The 15893-nt window shown below is 48.7% G+C and overlaps 1 protein-coding gene across 3 annotated transcripts in view; it reads right to left on the bottom strand.

Annotated features, from left to right (window-relative positions):
* Positions 1-15893, bottom strand: part of HID1 (HID1 domain containing) — a 31459-nt gene that overhangs the window by 2674 nt on the left and 12892 nt on the right. Inside the window, exons 4-18 of one of the 3 annotated variants that reach the window (XM_050908521.1) lie at positions 15105-15218; positions 12115-12221; positions 11513-11629; positions 10526-10748; positions 10068-10124; positions 9831-9971; positions 9326-9416; positions 8522-8673; positions 7135-7213; positions 6300-6464; positions 4871-5098; positions 4265-4371; positions 1046-1126; positions 559-650; positions 62-220 (exon numbers count right to left, since the gene is read on the bottom strand). In XM_050908521.1, coding sequence (XP_050764478.1) covers positions 62-220; positions 559-650; positions 1046-1126; positions 4265-4371; positions 4871-5098; positions 6300-6464; positions 7135-7213; positions 8522-8673; positions 9326-9416; positions 9831-9971; positions 10068-10124; positions 10526-10748; positions 11513-11629; positions 12115-12221; positions 15105-15218 — 1913 coding nt within the window. Of the gene's footprint in view, positions 1-61; positions 221-558; positions 651-1045; positions 1127-2215; positions 2444-4237; positions 4372-4870; positions 5099-6299; positions 6465-7134; positions 7214-8521; positions 8674-9325; positions 9417-9830; positions 9972-10067; positions 10125-10525; positions 10749-11512; positions 11630-12114; positions 12222-15104; positions 15219-15893 lie in introns of those variants that run through there. The other 2 variants (XM_050908520.1, XM_050908522.1) reach the window with 2 other exon arrangements.

Genomic DNA, 15893 nt, shown 5'->3' on the forward strand with positions numbered 1-15893 from the left:
TCTCTACAGGCCCCCCAAAAGTTTGGAAGAGACCAAGTTAGACTGCACCCAGCTGGTTTACCTCAAATAAATAACTCCCCACATGTAGGTCCGGAACCACATGGCAGTGCCCGAGTTAGCCTGGTACTTGCGAATGAGGATGGGATGAGGTACAGGTAGCAGCCCCACCAACGTGCCATGCTGCAAGAACTTGAGGATCTCTGATTCATCAGTGAGACCCCTGCAAAGAGACAGATCAGGAACATCCTTAGCATGTCCCATAGGCACCCCCAAAACTGCTGCAGCACACAGTATCAGTCTAAACAAACAGACACAGAGCCGGCAACCGTGGACACCAAGAACACACGCTCTCTCCACTGTAAAAAAAGAGTTGAGAAGGGATCAGACAAACAAGAAGCTTGGCAACCAAAATAACATCTCCTCTGGTGAGACCGTGATGCTTTCAATTATACTTTACAAGGTTCTTCCCCTACAGGCCTTCCAAATTCATCAAACTCTGCCAACCTCACAGAGCTCTTTACACACTGCCCAGCCCTTTCTCTCCAAAAATGTACTTACTTGTCAATGCAGATCTTCTCCACCTGAGGGACCAGCACCTGTAAGAGCCGCATGATTGTCTGCAGGGGAAGCTTTGACTTCCAAGACATCACCTGTAAGTAGGAAAGTCCGCAGGGAAATCAGTGCACTGCATTAGTAGTTTTTCTACAGTTATCTCCACTATCTCTACAACAAATGAGGTTCACAAAAATCACGAACGTGGTAGATGAACTGAGTGCACAACAGCAATACAATAAATCCTGGAGCACCAGAATTATGAGCCACTCAATGAAACTAGCGGGGCATTGGTTTAAAACAGGTAAAACAAAATACTTCTTCGCAAATGTTAGTAAACTTCTGGAGCTTTGACCACAAGTTAAAAGACATTCCCCATGAGGAAACGGTCCTCTGGGGGAGTCTCTGCCGGCGGGGTAAAGGGGCGTGTGTGTGGCATTTCTGCCACAACTCTTTTCCTCATTATTTATTTCCTCTGTCCAGATTCCCTTACCCAGTCAGGAGTTGGGGTCCACTGTCCACTGGAGGATGCACTAGAGAGACGTCTTCGATCCCGTCGGGGATGTGATGCCTCCTATCAATAAATATTATTTTTAAAAAAAAACAAACCAAACAAACAAAAGCAAATCACGCTTAAGAGCAAGAAATACAACCCATTTTTCTGCTGACTTTCCCCCCAGCTTTTCCAGAGCACTGCTGGGAAATACAGCTCAGCCTGTCCCTAGAACAGATCAAACCCACCAGACCTTCATTCACCGAAACCATATGCTCTGACTCAGTGAGTGGCAATATTTGATGGGGTTAAGTTGTAGGACCCTGTGGCAAGGTCACAACTCCAGTCACCACTGCTGACACTCTGTTGGAACAATCCACAGTGAGAGAGTTAAAACGGGACTGACAAAAGACTGTTCAGGCATGCTTCTTTCTTTTAGCACAGAGATCAAACAGCTAAGGCTACAGCTTTTCAGATCTCTGCCTACTGAGTATCTCTGGGATTTTTGGTGCCCATCCTGGAATATCATAAAGAGCGTTTTTCCAAGAGTGGGCTCTCAGCAACTGCTACCTAACAACCCCTGCCCCTTAAGGAACGACACGGTCATACCCCCAGACACGAACACCATGACTAGTCACTTTTTGGAAAGCTCTGGTCAAAAGTCCAAGACTCAATTCTCTCTGATTCTTCTTCTCGCCACCACTCTGTTTTCATTTCTCTTACACAGAAGACATTACTAACACCATCGCTTTCCATACTTATGGTGGGAAGGAAGGAAATAACCCTTTAAAATCACTGTCAATCTCTGCATGAGGTAAAAATGGAGAGGCTTCTTCCTTTTGCAATGCACCCTGACCGTTCATTAGTACAGCCTAAAGCTGACTTTTCTACAAAACAAACAGGAACAGCACTTTCTTCCAACAGCCATCCTGCACCTCCACATACATGGACTCATTCACACGTCACCTTCGCAACCAGAAGCAGCAGGCTTGGGGCAGAGCTGTGCTGCAATCCACTGGAAGCTGACAGTGCTGTACCAGTCCTTTTCTAACTGGGGAACAGCTCAAGCCAGCTGCTGGACACAGAGATGTAATGACCCGTGATTATGTTTCATGGGCTGCTGGAAGAAGAAAACCTTTCTTCTGCAAGTTCTCAGCCAAGATCTCACGTAATGACAACATAATTAATTGTGTGCTTAAGACATCTTGCTGACCATGGGCCTTCATCTGGTACCAGGGAAGGCCAGGAAGGGTAAGTAAAACCGGTCCTGGGATATTCGGGAATTCTGTTCATTCCAGTCTATTCAAAGCCTAAACAGCAATATTATTTTGCAATGTTTGCAGCTACAACCTTATCGTTCAGCCTGTTCAGCTTCAGTGCCGTGTCCTCATCAAGCTTCTAAAAATAAAATTCATAAAAACATAAAAACTCTGATTTCCTTCAGATGACCCCACCCTCTTCCTCTTTCCTCCTCACTCTCCCACAGCCCTTGCCCCCTCACAGCTGCCATCCAAATGCTGGCAGCCAGCTGACACATTTAGGAGAAGAAGATGGAATTACACTGAAATATGAAGGCTGTTGAACATTTCACGAGACATTTTTGAAATGGTTATGACTGATAAGAGGAGAACATTACAACAGATAAAGGAAGGAAATTAAATCAGTCATAAGGGTGGGTATCCTAAAATTTATCCAGCATCTCTTATTAATTTATCTTAACTCAGTAGGCTGGAACCAGGTTGGAGCACAGAAAGAAGACAATGGTCAGATAGTCTGAAACACCACAATCTCTGGAGACAGGTGCGTGCCACCTGAAGCGCCATGCGATAGCAGCGATGATTCTCCCCATAGCATATCCCACACCCACTGCTTTACTGCCCTTCACCTCCCGTCTGCTTTTTGGCCCCCACCCCACAAACGTTCAGACATGCAAACAGCATTGCTGGAGACAGGTGGGGCAGCTAATGGGCAACTATCTGTCTTAGACCAAAGGCCCACATGCGCACACACGCAGGTAGAACAAGCGGAGAGGATCAGGACATAAGGGTGGAATATAGGAGTCTTCAGCCTGCTCCTCTAGATCGCAATGCCTTTGCAAACATCCCCCATTTGGACCCCGATTCTGCAGTACTGTCTCAGCCAAAAGCATGTCGAGAGCAAAACAGACTGAAGGATTCTTCTAGCACCACCACTGTCCATAGCAGCCCATGATAAAATGCATCATCCCATCCCAACGCATCACCTCCTGCCCAGTTTGCTCCACACCTGGTGAGAGCTGGTGTGTCAATTTGGCCATTCCAGAGAAAACTAAGAGAGGAAAAGCTGGGAAAGTTATGCCTTTCACCATGGGGCAGCCATGCCTCCCTGTGCAAATGGATGCAACGTTCTCACTGCAATGAAATGGCTCAGTGGACAGCGAATGCTCAGGCAGAGTGTGAGGCAGCGCTAGGTGTACAAATGTGGTCCTGCTGAAGGAGGAGAGGACGTGCAGGACAGCCCTCATAATACACTTCCTACAAGACAGCCTAGAGGTTTTTGATACTGGACACAGACTGAGGAGTTAACGGAGAGCAATAAAAAGACTACTGCTCCACTGAAATTGGAAGACAGCTGTTTTATAGCTCTTGATGGGGAAAACTAGCAAATGCCAGAAGGCTGACATTGCCACCAGAGCCTAAGAGGCCAGCGCAGCCTTGATTCACAGACCACAAAGCCTCTGTCTCGTCTACATGGCCAAGCAGCCGCCACTCTGAGGACAGCATCTCAGCCAAGCTCTCATGGGAACACATTGCTCACAGCACCAGCTAGCCAGAAGATTCTGGTAGAGTTCTCCATCCCAGAAAGAAGGGAGAGGAAAAAGAAGCAGCAGTCAGAACCTGAGTTGAAAGCCTCTGGATCAGGAATACATCCCTTTGCAATTACAGACTTGCTGCTCTAACAGTAGGTTTCAAGGTGGACAAAGCTCAATCCTCTAGTGTCCTAGCTCGTGTCACTAGCACAAACGTGAAACACCTAAGATGATGCAACAGTACTTCTGAACCACGGTGTTTTCCAGCACAGTGCGCGTGTGCATACTGCCTCTAATAGGATGCCTTTCTTCAGTGGGCCAACCAGACCTCTCCTTTTAAGTCCCCCATTTTAGTTCATTTCACACCCTAGACCTTCGCTACACACCAGAGGGTCTGGCCTTACCCCGCTCCAGGCCTCCTCATCGCTCACGGCTGAGGGTGGGTTACCCTCTGGCGGAGGCTGTGAAGACTCGGGCTCCAGCGAACGCATGGTCCCATCCTCTGATACCTGTGACTTCTCCGTGAGCTTGTCAATTCCTGTGTTCAAAAGAGAAAAAGCTCAGAAACACAAGCGAACTAAATAAGCTTAAAAGCAGGGGGTTCTTCTCTGCCCTACCATGCACAGACACCTTATGCATCTGCTGACATCTGAAATGCTCTCCTTTTGACAGGAGAAGCGAGATCTAGCCTTGATTTCACCACCCCAAAGGAGTTTGTTTGTCTCTGGGAAAATGCTCCCCAATGTAAGAGGAACACAGGTTCACATGGATCTAGTTAAACTGAGGCAAAAGGTCAAGATTAGGACAAATGGCCACATGGACACTAAGTCTGAGAGGAGAGAAGCTCAAGGTAGTTTACTTTGACTTGGTTTTGATCACCTTGGGCAAACTGATCTGAAACTCAGACTGAAAGGCAGTAAGTCATTCACAGATGTAAACTCTTAATCTCTCCCACGCCCAGCGAAAGGGTGAGTCCATACCATATCTCACAGAGAAAACAAACCTCTTTCCTGTTACAAAGGTAAACTAAAGCTAACCTGGAGTAGCCACTAAACTTGTCTTCAGTGTCCCTGGTTCAGCAGGGGCAGCAGGACGTGACCCTTCCATGGAGACCCCATCCTGGGAGTTGGTGCGAGAAATAGGCTCAGGAGTTTTCTTCTTGCGCTGCAGACCTTTCTGGATGGACTGCGAGTCCGTGGGTAAGTTGGCCAGCTGGTGAAATACATTCCGTTTGCGGATAACAGCATAGACCAAATTGGAGTTCCCTGGGAATCACAGCAATCAAATAAGCAGAGAAGTAAGACTCGAAGAGCTCTGCCAATACAGCACAGCTCACAGCGTACACGAAGCATGATTGTGGAGACCCCGCAAGCTCAGAGAGCCATGCTTCCACCCACAAAGGCAATGGCACAACAAAGAAAGAGCAGAGCTCGATATCCTCTTATCCATTACAAAGCACTACAGGAAATTCAGTGAAATCCTTCCTGGGCTGGAAAGCTGACAAGAAATGGCTTAGAAACTGACATTCAAACAACTGAGAAGAACAAGGACGGTTTAAACCACATATTAGGACCTATTTTGGAAGAAAAGGTTGCTAGCCAAGACTCAACATTTCTCCATCTTCAAAAGAGCTCATAAAACAAATCAGGGGCATTCTATTTGAGGAGAAACAGGCTTGAAATAGCAAAGCCAAAAGGCCAGAATTCTTACTGTCTGCAAGGTGGCAGAGAACAGAATGAAACCGTCCCCTAAAATAAAACACAAATCACAGCCACAAAGGCTGTTTTAGGATCTGGCAACCACCACTTGCAAGATTTCCATTAGAGAAGCAGAATGGTCACTCTTGATTTGCAGTTTTAAAGCAAAACAAATTTTGAGCAGGTTAAGGGACCTCACTCTGTTATTTCCTTCAGGTAAAAGAGTGTCATGCTTTTAAGAGGGAAAGCATAATGCATTTCCTGGAAAGGTAGCAAGTGCCAGAACTTTGTTTGGATGGGGCTGTTTGGTCTTCAGCTCCAGTGACCTGCCAGAGCAGAACTGAGAGGCACTTTTAAACCTTTAAGGAGATGGAAGTTGTTTTGTCCCCTCACCTACATTGCTGAGCAACATGAGCAGTTTCACAGCAGCATCCAGCCAGTCATAACTTAAGCGTTACACACTCACTTTCCCTTTTTCTTCCCTTCTACCCATGTCATCTTCTGGTCTGCAGGAGGCTGAGGTTACGCTGATAATTAGCTGCCATCTCATTTTGCTGTAACCCAATCTGACTGGGTCAGGACCCAACACTGATTACCTACTAACCCAACTTCTCAATCCTAGGCAAGTCTCCATGTAGCTGGTTTCTACACTACTCCCCTTCTCTCATCTGTTTGGACTTTCCCTGAACTTCCATCTCTGAACTTCCATCTCATGTTCTCTTGGACTAAACTAGTGCAAACCCACTAAATACAGCAGTCAGTCTCTTACCATCAAACTGGTACTGAATGATGTTGTTGAAAACTTCCAGCAAGAAGAAAACGAGATGGTGGTTCTGGACAGCTGAGAACAGGAACCAGGTGGTGGAAAAAGCCTCCAGGAGATGCAGTAACTTGTTAGCAGCCACCATGGAGAGAGACTTCAGGTACGGAGACACTGTGGAAGGCAAACAAATGAAAACTGGAGAAAGAAGCAAGGTGTATTTATTCACAAAAATACACCACTAAAAATGTTGCTCTTACCACCTTCCCACCCTGCACTTCTGGGAAAGCCTCATGGAATAACTGAGGCAACAGGGTTCCACAAAAACATTTCCAAATACAAAAGAAGGTAAACAGAGATATTGCCTAGCAAAAGCAGGCATTTCTGCTTTTAGAGGGTCTTGTGTAGTTTTACACTAGTAACATCATCTCTGGCATGCCTCCTGAAAAGCTTACACAACTGGAGCCACCTGGACACTCACTAAGCCCAAGGGAAGCCACTGCCACCGCGGGGAGGTGGCACTCCCTGCTGGAAAGGGATAGCACCGCCACCCACCCTCACCAGGCCTTCTGGCAAATGCCCTTCTGCCACCCCAGAGGAGCTCCAGGGACTCGGCTGTCCCACCCTCTGCCCCATCTGACTGAGCCCAGGCGATAACCCTGCAGGCAGGTCTGATCTGCAGCTGGCACCTCCAGCACGGACGAGAAAGGATCAGTTTCCAGCGGCAGTCACCGACGCTGGTCAGTGTTAGGGGGCACAGGTAGGAGGGCAGGGAGAGGGGAGTGGGAGCAGCCAGAGCTCTCCCCTCTGTGCGTTGTGGTTTCACACCGTGCACAGTGCTTACCGTTCACAACGATGGTGAGCAGGCAGTCAAAGAGAGGCTGCAGCCGCTGATGCCCGCTGGTTATGATCTTGTGAAAGACCTATGGTGAGGAAGGAGTTCTTGAGCAAGGTAGTACTTTACTGAAAGCACCCTCTCAACCAAAACCAGTGCCACCCCCACACTAATCGCTTCCTGACACCATTCCTTCCTAGGCAGGGCCCTGCAGACTCCACAATTACACAGGTGGGGAAGGCTGCTCTCACTGAAGACTTGCACTCCCAGAGTACAAGCTTTCATTTACAAGGAATCCTTTGGGGACGTGATTAGGGCTCTACAACGCTGCAAACAGAAACTGACTGTGAACTGTTCCAAAACACACAGGCAGCCTGAGACAAAAATAAACCAGCAGGAATTAAGAAACATCTTCACCTCCAATGGATTTTGACTCTGAACCCTGATGATAATGTGGCTGCTTGAAATGCCACAGAACTAATCATTTCACATTTGATTTTAGTGCAAACTTCTAACTCAAATGTTTGTTCTACTTTTCTTAACTATACCCTCAGACATGGAAAGATTCAACTGCCTCGCAATCAGTTCAGACATTCCCAGTCTTGGCCTTCCCACCTCTAGCTGGCATGCCTGTAGAGAAGACCTGCAGCATAATGAAAATACAGAGATGATCTAAAATTAATGGAACGTAACAGCAAAACACATAGCGTAAAGAACTGTTCTGGTGGGCACATTTCTTCCTACTCCTTCTGATGGGCATCTCCTTTAGGAGGTTTATCAGAAGGTGCTGAGAGATTCTTCTCCGGCAAACGAGCACTAACATGACAGGAGGGTAACCTGAGGCTGATACTGCAAAACACACAGCTGTTTACAGGCAGTATTGTGGCCCTCAGCACTACAGATTGAAAGATGAATGAAACCCTGCAGCAACCCAAAGCTGTAGGGTTGAGCTTGGTACCACTGGTGTTCCCATTACGACAGACGTGCTCCACACAACTCCAGTTACTTGGGACAGAGCCAGCAATGCAGTCAGATCTCCTGCCTTCCCCACCCGCAATCAAGTCCGGTAGAGACCATGCACCCATCCCACTCATGCCAGTCCCAGAGTCCTTTAGACACCAGTCCAGCGCCAGCCAGGATCCTGTTCTTTGGGATCATTTCATGCAGATGGAATTGCATCTCATGCATATGCAGCCTGCCAGACACATCACCACAGGTTAACAGCGTGCAAAGATCCCACCAGTGCTTGGATACATCCCACACACTTTCTAGCTACTCAGTGGGCTGGCAATCTAGGAAGGATGAGTATATCGAAGGAGGAAGGAGGACAATTATTTGTGGAGGTATGAAACAGGAGTTAGGAGGGACAGAAAAGAATGGCTCGAGCTATACTCACTATGATGAGCAGATCTGCATGTGTCCCTGTGAAGACAGGGATGTCCATAGGCACTCGTACAGAATACGGCTTGTTCAGTCGAACCCCAAAGTTACGCTCCCCACTGAGAAGCAGGAGGATAAAGACCCCAATGTGCATCAAGCCCACTCGTGCTGCAGAAAACAAACAAACACACACACACCCACATATCACAGTGAGGCCAGTGGACTCCTGAAGACAGAAAGGCAGTGAGGAGAAAGGAAAAACACTATGGGACTGAAAGAAAAACTGCACAGACGAGACCATCCTGATAAGGGACATCCCACACAGAGCTCCCTCCATTGCCAGTATCAGTGTCCTTCCCAAGCACATCTACGGGGCCAGTACAATGTCAAGTCTTGGACAGATCATGCTTTTCTTCATTATGTTCTTGATGTAAACCCATCAGAGTAGTAGGAAAGATCTGACTACTTCTTTCCACTACCCAGTGATGGAGTTACACCTGATTTACACCCAAGGCAAGAGCAGATTGCTCATTTCTCCCTCTTCATGGGACACAGTTTTTGACATAAGGACTCAGAACGAGTTAACACATGCTAAGAATCTCCCTTCCCTGTGTTGTGGTATAGATCACGTCCTGCTTCTAGTCTGTTACAAACATTAAAACCCAGCTAACTGAACCACTCTACTCCATGCCTGTAGAAGGCTAGGAACACACACTTGAGATGCTATCACATCTAAGTGGTAGGGAGGAAGCATCTTAAAAACATTCTAGCTCAACTGTCAAGCACAGCTCATCCCAAATATTGAAAATAACCAACTTACACTGGTCTGCTCTGGCATCATTGAGAAAATACAAGATTGGGACAAGGATGTCCAGAACGTCACTGCTCTTCAGCACAAAGAAGAGGAATTTCTGGAAGAAAGGGGAGGATTTTAGACAATCACAAGCATATTCAGTTTTCTGCACCATCTGCAGGACTCAGGACAGGTAGCCTCAAGCTAATTAGTCTCTCAAGAATGTTAGAAAGGCTGGTGTATGCACCAGCTCTTCAACTCCAGTGTTATTTGTAGAGTTATTATAATATCTGCTCCAGCATTTGCCTCAAGCACTGACCTTCAGGAGCTGCAGCCTCTCTCACAACCTGTTCCTACAGCCAGACTCCCCCAGCACATGCAGCAGGGAGCAGTGCTGCTGACCAGAGTACCACAGAGTCACTGCTAACTACCTGCCCACAACCCTTCACCAGGGCTCAGTCCAGCCAGAGCCACACCAGGCTCTGGGCAACAGGCGAGGTGGGGCAAAGCTCAGCAAGCAGTAGATCCACACCTTGTTGAAGTCACAGAGTTTCCAGAAGAGGACGAGGAGTTCCTGATGGAATTGGATCTTCTTGGCAGAGTTTGGCAGGTAGGTCTGGACCAGCGGGTTTGATAACAAGCGGGCCACTCCTTTCAAGATGAACTGGAAATCCTGCCGACGGACCAGGAAAGAGACTGTGGTGGGCCCAGGGCTAATGCAATCAGCATGAAATCAGACAGGAAATAGTTCAGGACAGGAGCACGTTACCTCCTCTCGGTGTATTCTTGAGAGGTAATTCACAAACAGATTGTCTGGTCCGGGAGGCTGCGTTCAGAGAAAATGAGTGAAATGCTTACTGGCAACAAGGTTTACTCAGGAAGTCAAAGTGTAACCAGCGGCTCTGGGGGCTAACGGCTCTCACGTCAGCTTTCCTCTCTGAATGATCCGGTTTTAAATGCTAGGAGACAGAGCACCTCAGGGAACAGTAAAGTCAGGGGCTTTTCACTTACATGCTCCTGATTCAAGTCAGTGACCAAAACCTAGTGGTTTGGTCATCTACAGCTGTTTAGTGACCTACAGGAAAGAAGCAGGACTGGACCAGAGATAGCAGACTGCAAGGAGAGGAGTGGTGCTGGGCCCTACAGGTCAACATTCAATGCAAGCTGGTGTAAGAGGACCACAAGGAGTTCAGGAGAGCAGCAAATACAGATCCCAGTGTCACTCACATCCACATCATCCATGGCCGTGCCAGTGGTCGTGCCATCCACGGTGGGACTGGAACTGGTGGAGCTGTCATAGTCCAAAGTGACAATCAGCACCTGGGCTGCCTCCTCCACCAGGGGCTCACGGTAGTCAGAGAAAAGCAGGTGATTGTAAGGAATCCCATAACCCACCGGGTCGTAGGCACAGACGACGTTCAGGAGTGAGGTGAAGAGTGGGAGCGCATGTCTGGGGAGGAGAAAACATTCTCAGAAGCAGGAAGCAAAAGGTGCTGCCTTGGGGAGGGACAGGCATCTCTTTCCCGAGGAGTTTGGGGTCATGACAAAACACAATCATCTTCTCTAACCTATGACAGCGGCCCATGACCGAGCAGCCCAGAGACAAGAGCTGACACTCCAGCTCCCAGCTGGTCTCCTGAACTACAGCTTAGAGGGAAGGGGAGGTGAAAAAGGCCACGTAGCCTCCCAGAGAAATCCTGCGCAGCAATGTGAAAAAGGGGAAAGGACTTCAAAGCTCTCTAGACTCTGGAAAGACAAAACGCTCTGCCTTCAGCCAGGACTGTGCTCCTGCAGATGAGCAACTGTCACCTGAGGAGCTGAAAGTCCCACAGGAGACAATGTCACTAGAGGGCAGCATTCATCCACCACCAACACCACAAACCACCCACTGCAGTGCCACGCCACCATCCCCACGAGGGAACAGGGTCTACAGCAGGGAACAGGATCTGCCATTTCCCACAGGGCAGGGATCAGTCCTGCATCAAACTCCAGTGAGCACCATGCTCAGGCTGTCCTTTTGCCGCTGAGGAACAATTCTCACTAAGCAGAGATGCTAATGGGGCGTACGCAAGACAGAGACAAAGAAAAAAGGACAACAGCCCCTAGATGTTGGGGGTAGCAAGTCCTACGGTCCCCCCATTATCAACACACTCCATGGAAGAGATTTGAAGGTATTTCTCCTCCTGACACCCAGTCCCCCACCCTTCACCCTACCTGTTCTCTGTCGAGCAGAAGAACTGCACCCAGGGGTTGGCATTGCTGCTGTCCGAGGAGGGAGGCAGATACATGGCCTCAGAGAAACAGGTCAGCAGCAACTTAAGCAGCTCTGTCCTGAAAGAAGGGAAGAAGAAGCCAATGCCTGGAGCCATTCAGGAGCAGGGACCGGGCGCAGGAGGCACAATCACTTACCACAACAACACATAAGGAAGGCTCAGTCCCATCTAGAAAGTCCTCCCCACAGAGAGCTAAGCCCATTTCATTTCATAAGCAATACTGCTGTCACTGGCGCAAAGCTCAGCAGAATTGCTGCCTTATGAAAAAGAAATACAGTACAGAGCTCCTAGGCATTTTCAAAGCAGCAATGTTTTGCCAGTTCCTGTTGCAGACACTGACTCCCATACCATACTACAAAAAGCTATTCAAAAGGTCAGCTGGGTTTTTTTCCTGTGTTGCCAGTCCTGTTAGCTCACAAAGGAGCAAGTAGAAAGCCCCTTGGGAATCACAGATACCCAAGGAGGCAAGGAGAGCCCATCTCCCCCAGCTCCCCCTCTCCTGAGCCCAGTTTCTTTCCATTCTGCCTTTGCAGACCCTCTTACCTATTCAAGTCATGGATGTAGTTAGGCTGTGGAGAATGAGCAAAGCCCACTCCTGCCTCCCAGATGTACTCACAGCTGTCGATGGAGTGGATATCTTCTGCTGTGTCCTATGGGGAGAAATAAGAGGTTGGACCACAGAAGACAAGAGCAAGAGTTGACAGCACTAGTGGTATCCAAGGCAGTTCAGCCGCTCTCTTTAGCAACAGCAAAGAAACCCGCAGAGAAGCATCCAAACACTCAGACTGTAAATACCAGCCCCACCCAGGGAGCATCCCTGACAGAGGGCCTCTCATCTTCAACAGGTACTGAGCACCACGCAGAATGAGACCCTTCCTCTAGCATGCTAAGGCGCAATGCTAGCCACCTCCACTGGGAAGGGTCACCCAATACCAAAGGATCCAAAATACATTCTGTTCTCATTACTGGGTGCATGACCATCTCCTCTCCTTTCCTCCTTTCTCATGAAACACAGCCCAGGTCAGGGCTTCTCCTTTGCAGATCAAGAGCACCACACAGGGGTTCAGTTCTGCTCGACACCTCGACCCTGTCTCAGGGCACGTCATGTTGAGTTTACCCACATAATGGTGACTCGCAATGGCTGCGCCCCAAAGGCAGGAGAAGCAGCAAATTAACCCTCATTTATCATAAAAGCGGATATGGTTGTGACTTGCTTTTCAGAGGGTTATGCAAGAAGGTGACTGCAAATATGTTATTTCTCCTAGTGAGAACCCTCCCAGTCCCTTGACAGCTGCTGGCATGACTCCCAAACTCTTGCTTTGCAACCTGAGGAGATGAACCGCAGCAGTTTGCCCTTCTTCTTTGTCATAGTAAGTCAGGTCAGAGTTGAAGCAGCTTTGCGGAGACAAGCAGCCATTGAAAACCACCTGCCAACCCTCCAGGAATGACCAGGAGCAAGGGCCCAGATGAATACGTTTGCATCAAGTGCACTCGGCACACTTTGGCTATCTCTTTTCTGGGGTTTAATTAGGCAAATTCTACCACCTGCCTTTTTTCCTCCCTGCACTTGGGGAAAGCAGATCAGAGGACTGTTTCCAATTGCTCTGTGTTCCTATTGCCTAACCTTCCTCCCTCCCACAAAGGCACTGATCTCAGGACAGCAGGGCTTGAGGGCAACCAAGATGCACTTACCACCCCAACCACGACTCCCACAAAACCAGCATGTTGACAGCAGCTACTGCTGACATGGAAGCAACTGCAGCTTCCTCCAGAGTCCAGACTTTTCCTGCCTTGCTACTCACTTCCTACAGATAGGCCGGAGCTCACCTGCTGTCAAGTTTCTCACCAAGCTCCTCAGAACAACTCTTGCTGAGATTGGAGTGCCCAAGATCTCCCTCCACAACCAAATCTTGAACATCTCCTGCCAGGCACAGGCTTCATGGAAGGAAAGGCAATTACATCCACAAACCTGCTTCTACCGTGTGTGACTAAGCAGGAACACTAGGAGGAGACAGCATGTTACTAGCCATCATCATAGCAGTTCCCCAGCCCCAAAAAAGCAGGTGCTGATGTCTTCAAAGAGCTCAGCCTTTGCAAGTAAGTGATAAAACACAGAGATGCAGGCACTGTGCGTGACAGAGGGAGCCCCAGTTTCTAGGCATAATTCCAGGGCTGACTTCAGTAGGAGGGCAAACAGCGAAAGAGTATGGGTCAGTCCCAGGTGTCCTTTACCCTTTCCCTCCCAGTTCTTACTCTTCCTCTTTACTCAATTCTGCTTCAGCATCTATCCACCACAACCTGTATCTCTGGGGCCATATGCTGTTCTGCCATGAGCGTGAGGTGGTTGTACCCATCTCTCTGCTCTTAACCCGCAGTCAGACCCAAGAGTGCAGGTCAGACCAGATCCAGAGAGGGAAGACAGCTAGGCAAAGACTACAGAGGCTGCAGGCAGCAGAGAGGCAGCTAACAGCAAGGAACATAAAGCATTCACGATCTCATTGTCCAGAGCCCTGGAAAACCAGGCTGGCTGCTGCCAAGGGAGAAATCACAGCTGCAGTGGAGGGGGGCTCTCCCAGGAAAAACTGTTGTCACTCCAGCTTGTGCAATCCATGCCAAGTGACAGCACTAGACAGCAAGTTCATCTGTTTCAGCCTCACTCCCACTTACTCTTAGCACACGGGTAGCTCTGATCCAGCCTTGCCCCTTCATCCCCAGGTGACAGATTTCAACTCTGTTTCTACTACCCAGAAACCTCAAGCAAGCAATTTAGTACTCAGGTTTGTCAGGGAATTTTGCAGCCACCAAATACACAGTAGTTTAGCATGTTCATTTTTAATTTACTTCATAGCTATACCAAAAAGGAGGGCTGCCCACTTTTGTTTATAGACTGGACCTACAAGAAACACCACAGAGTCATTGCTGGGGGGAGAGAGAGAGAAAGAGGGAGGGAAGGAGGTGCACAAGAATCTGTTCTTAGCACACCTGGTAGGAGATCCCTGCTTCAGGGAACTCCTTTGAAGTAAAGACAGTCACCATAAGGATCAGAACACATTGGGTTTTGCTGCAATGATACAAAGAAGGAGAGGAGGTGGAAAGACACAACAGAGACCATCTACTCATTCAGATCACAGCACCTGCGATCAGGCAAACAGCTGCTTCCTGCCCCAGACTGCACCGAATTGCCAGTGAAAGGAGCAAGGTGCTAAAGGTCTCTGCTCCGCTGGCAACAACAGAAGAGCGGTTGTTTGCCAGCACAACCACCTTTTCCTGAGGGGCAAGCTGTAGTGCGGGTGTAAATGCCAGCCACTCCAGCTGAGACTCACCCAGCTGTCTCAGAACATCTGTTTTAGAAGGCACAAACACTACACAGTGAACCCAAAATGTTGATCAATATTAGTCACTGTGGGTTCAAGCTCCACGACTCCGTTATTTTCCTGCCTGCAGGTTTGCAGGAAGCTGCTGGGGTTTTCCAGGGTACCCCCCAGCACGCAGCTAATCTACCTCTATGCAGATAATCTCATGATTCAACTTACCACCGTGCTCCTCCGGTGGCTCTGCACAGTGAAATCGGGACAGAAGAGGAGGTCTGCGACAGCAAGGAGCAACGACTCAGCCAGTGGCCGGGCATTTTCATCATCTTCATCTCCCTAAAAGCGAGAAACATGGAAGACTGTTGTCAGCCCAGCGTTAGCGAAGAGCACACAGTAACACTAGTATAACACAGCAAGAGAAGATACACTCCCCAGGAACACGCAGGGAGGCAAAAAGTTACAAAGGAACAAGAGGGAGAAACACACAAAATCCAGCCAGCACAGGAAAGAAATTCCCCCCTGGAAGGTGATGACTAAACAGGAACAAGCTCTTTAATGACACCAAACTGAGTGGACAAAGGCCTAGAGACGTTGGGGAAACAGAAGAGTAGCACTGGACCTTGCCATGTGGAGATGCTTGACTTACTGAAGACAAAAGGAAAGGGAACCATTTACAGAGAAGAGGGTTTTACAGTCATGAAGGAGGGCGATTTGGATGGTGCACAGAGACAGCAATAGGAAGAAGCCAGCCAGCAGCGATAAGGTGTAAACCTCTCGAAGTCCTGCATGGGCTGCCCAGAACTGGACGCGACAGAACCGGGAGAGGCTGCAGCGCACCATGCAAGGGGCCGCCCCAGCCTGCCATGGCAGAGCAAGCATGACAGCAGAGGGGATTTTGCCGTCTCCAGCGTTCAAAGCAATCACTCGAATCATGCATGGCTACTCCTCTGCAGCCGTTGCCATGGGAAACCTTGCCAGATCCTGCCTGTCAAAGAGCATCCTGGATGGGAG

Source organism: Gymnogyps californianus, chromosome 19 (genome assembly GCF_018139145.2).
Source record: "Gymnogyps californianus isolate 813 chromosome 19, ASM1813914v2, whole genome shotgun sequence".
Lineage (NCBI taxonomy): Eukaryota > Metazoa > Chordata > Aves > Accipitriformes > Cathartidae > Gymnogyps > Gymnogyps californianus.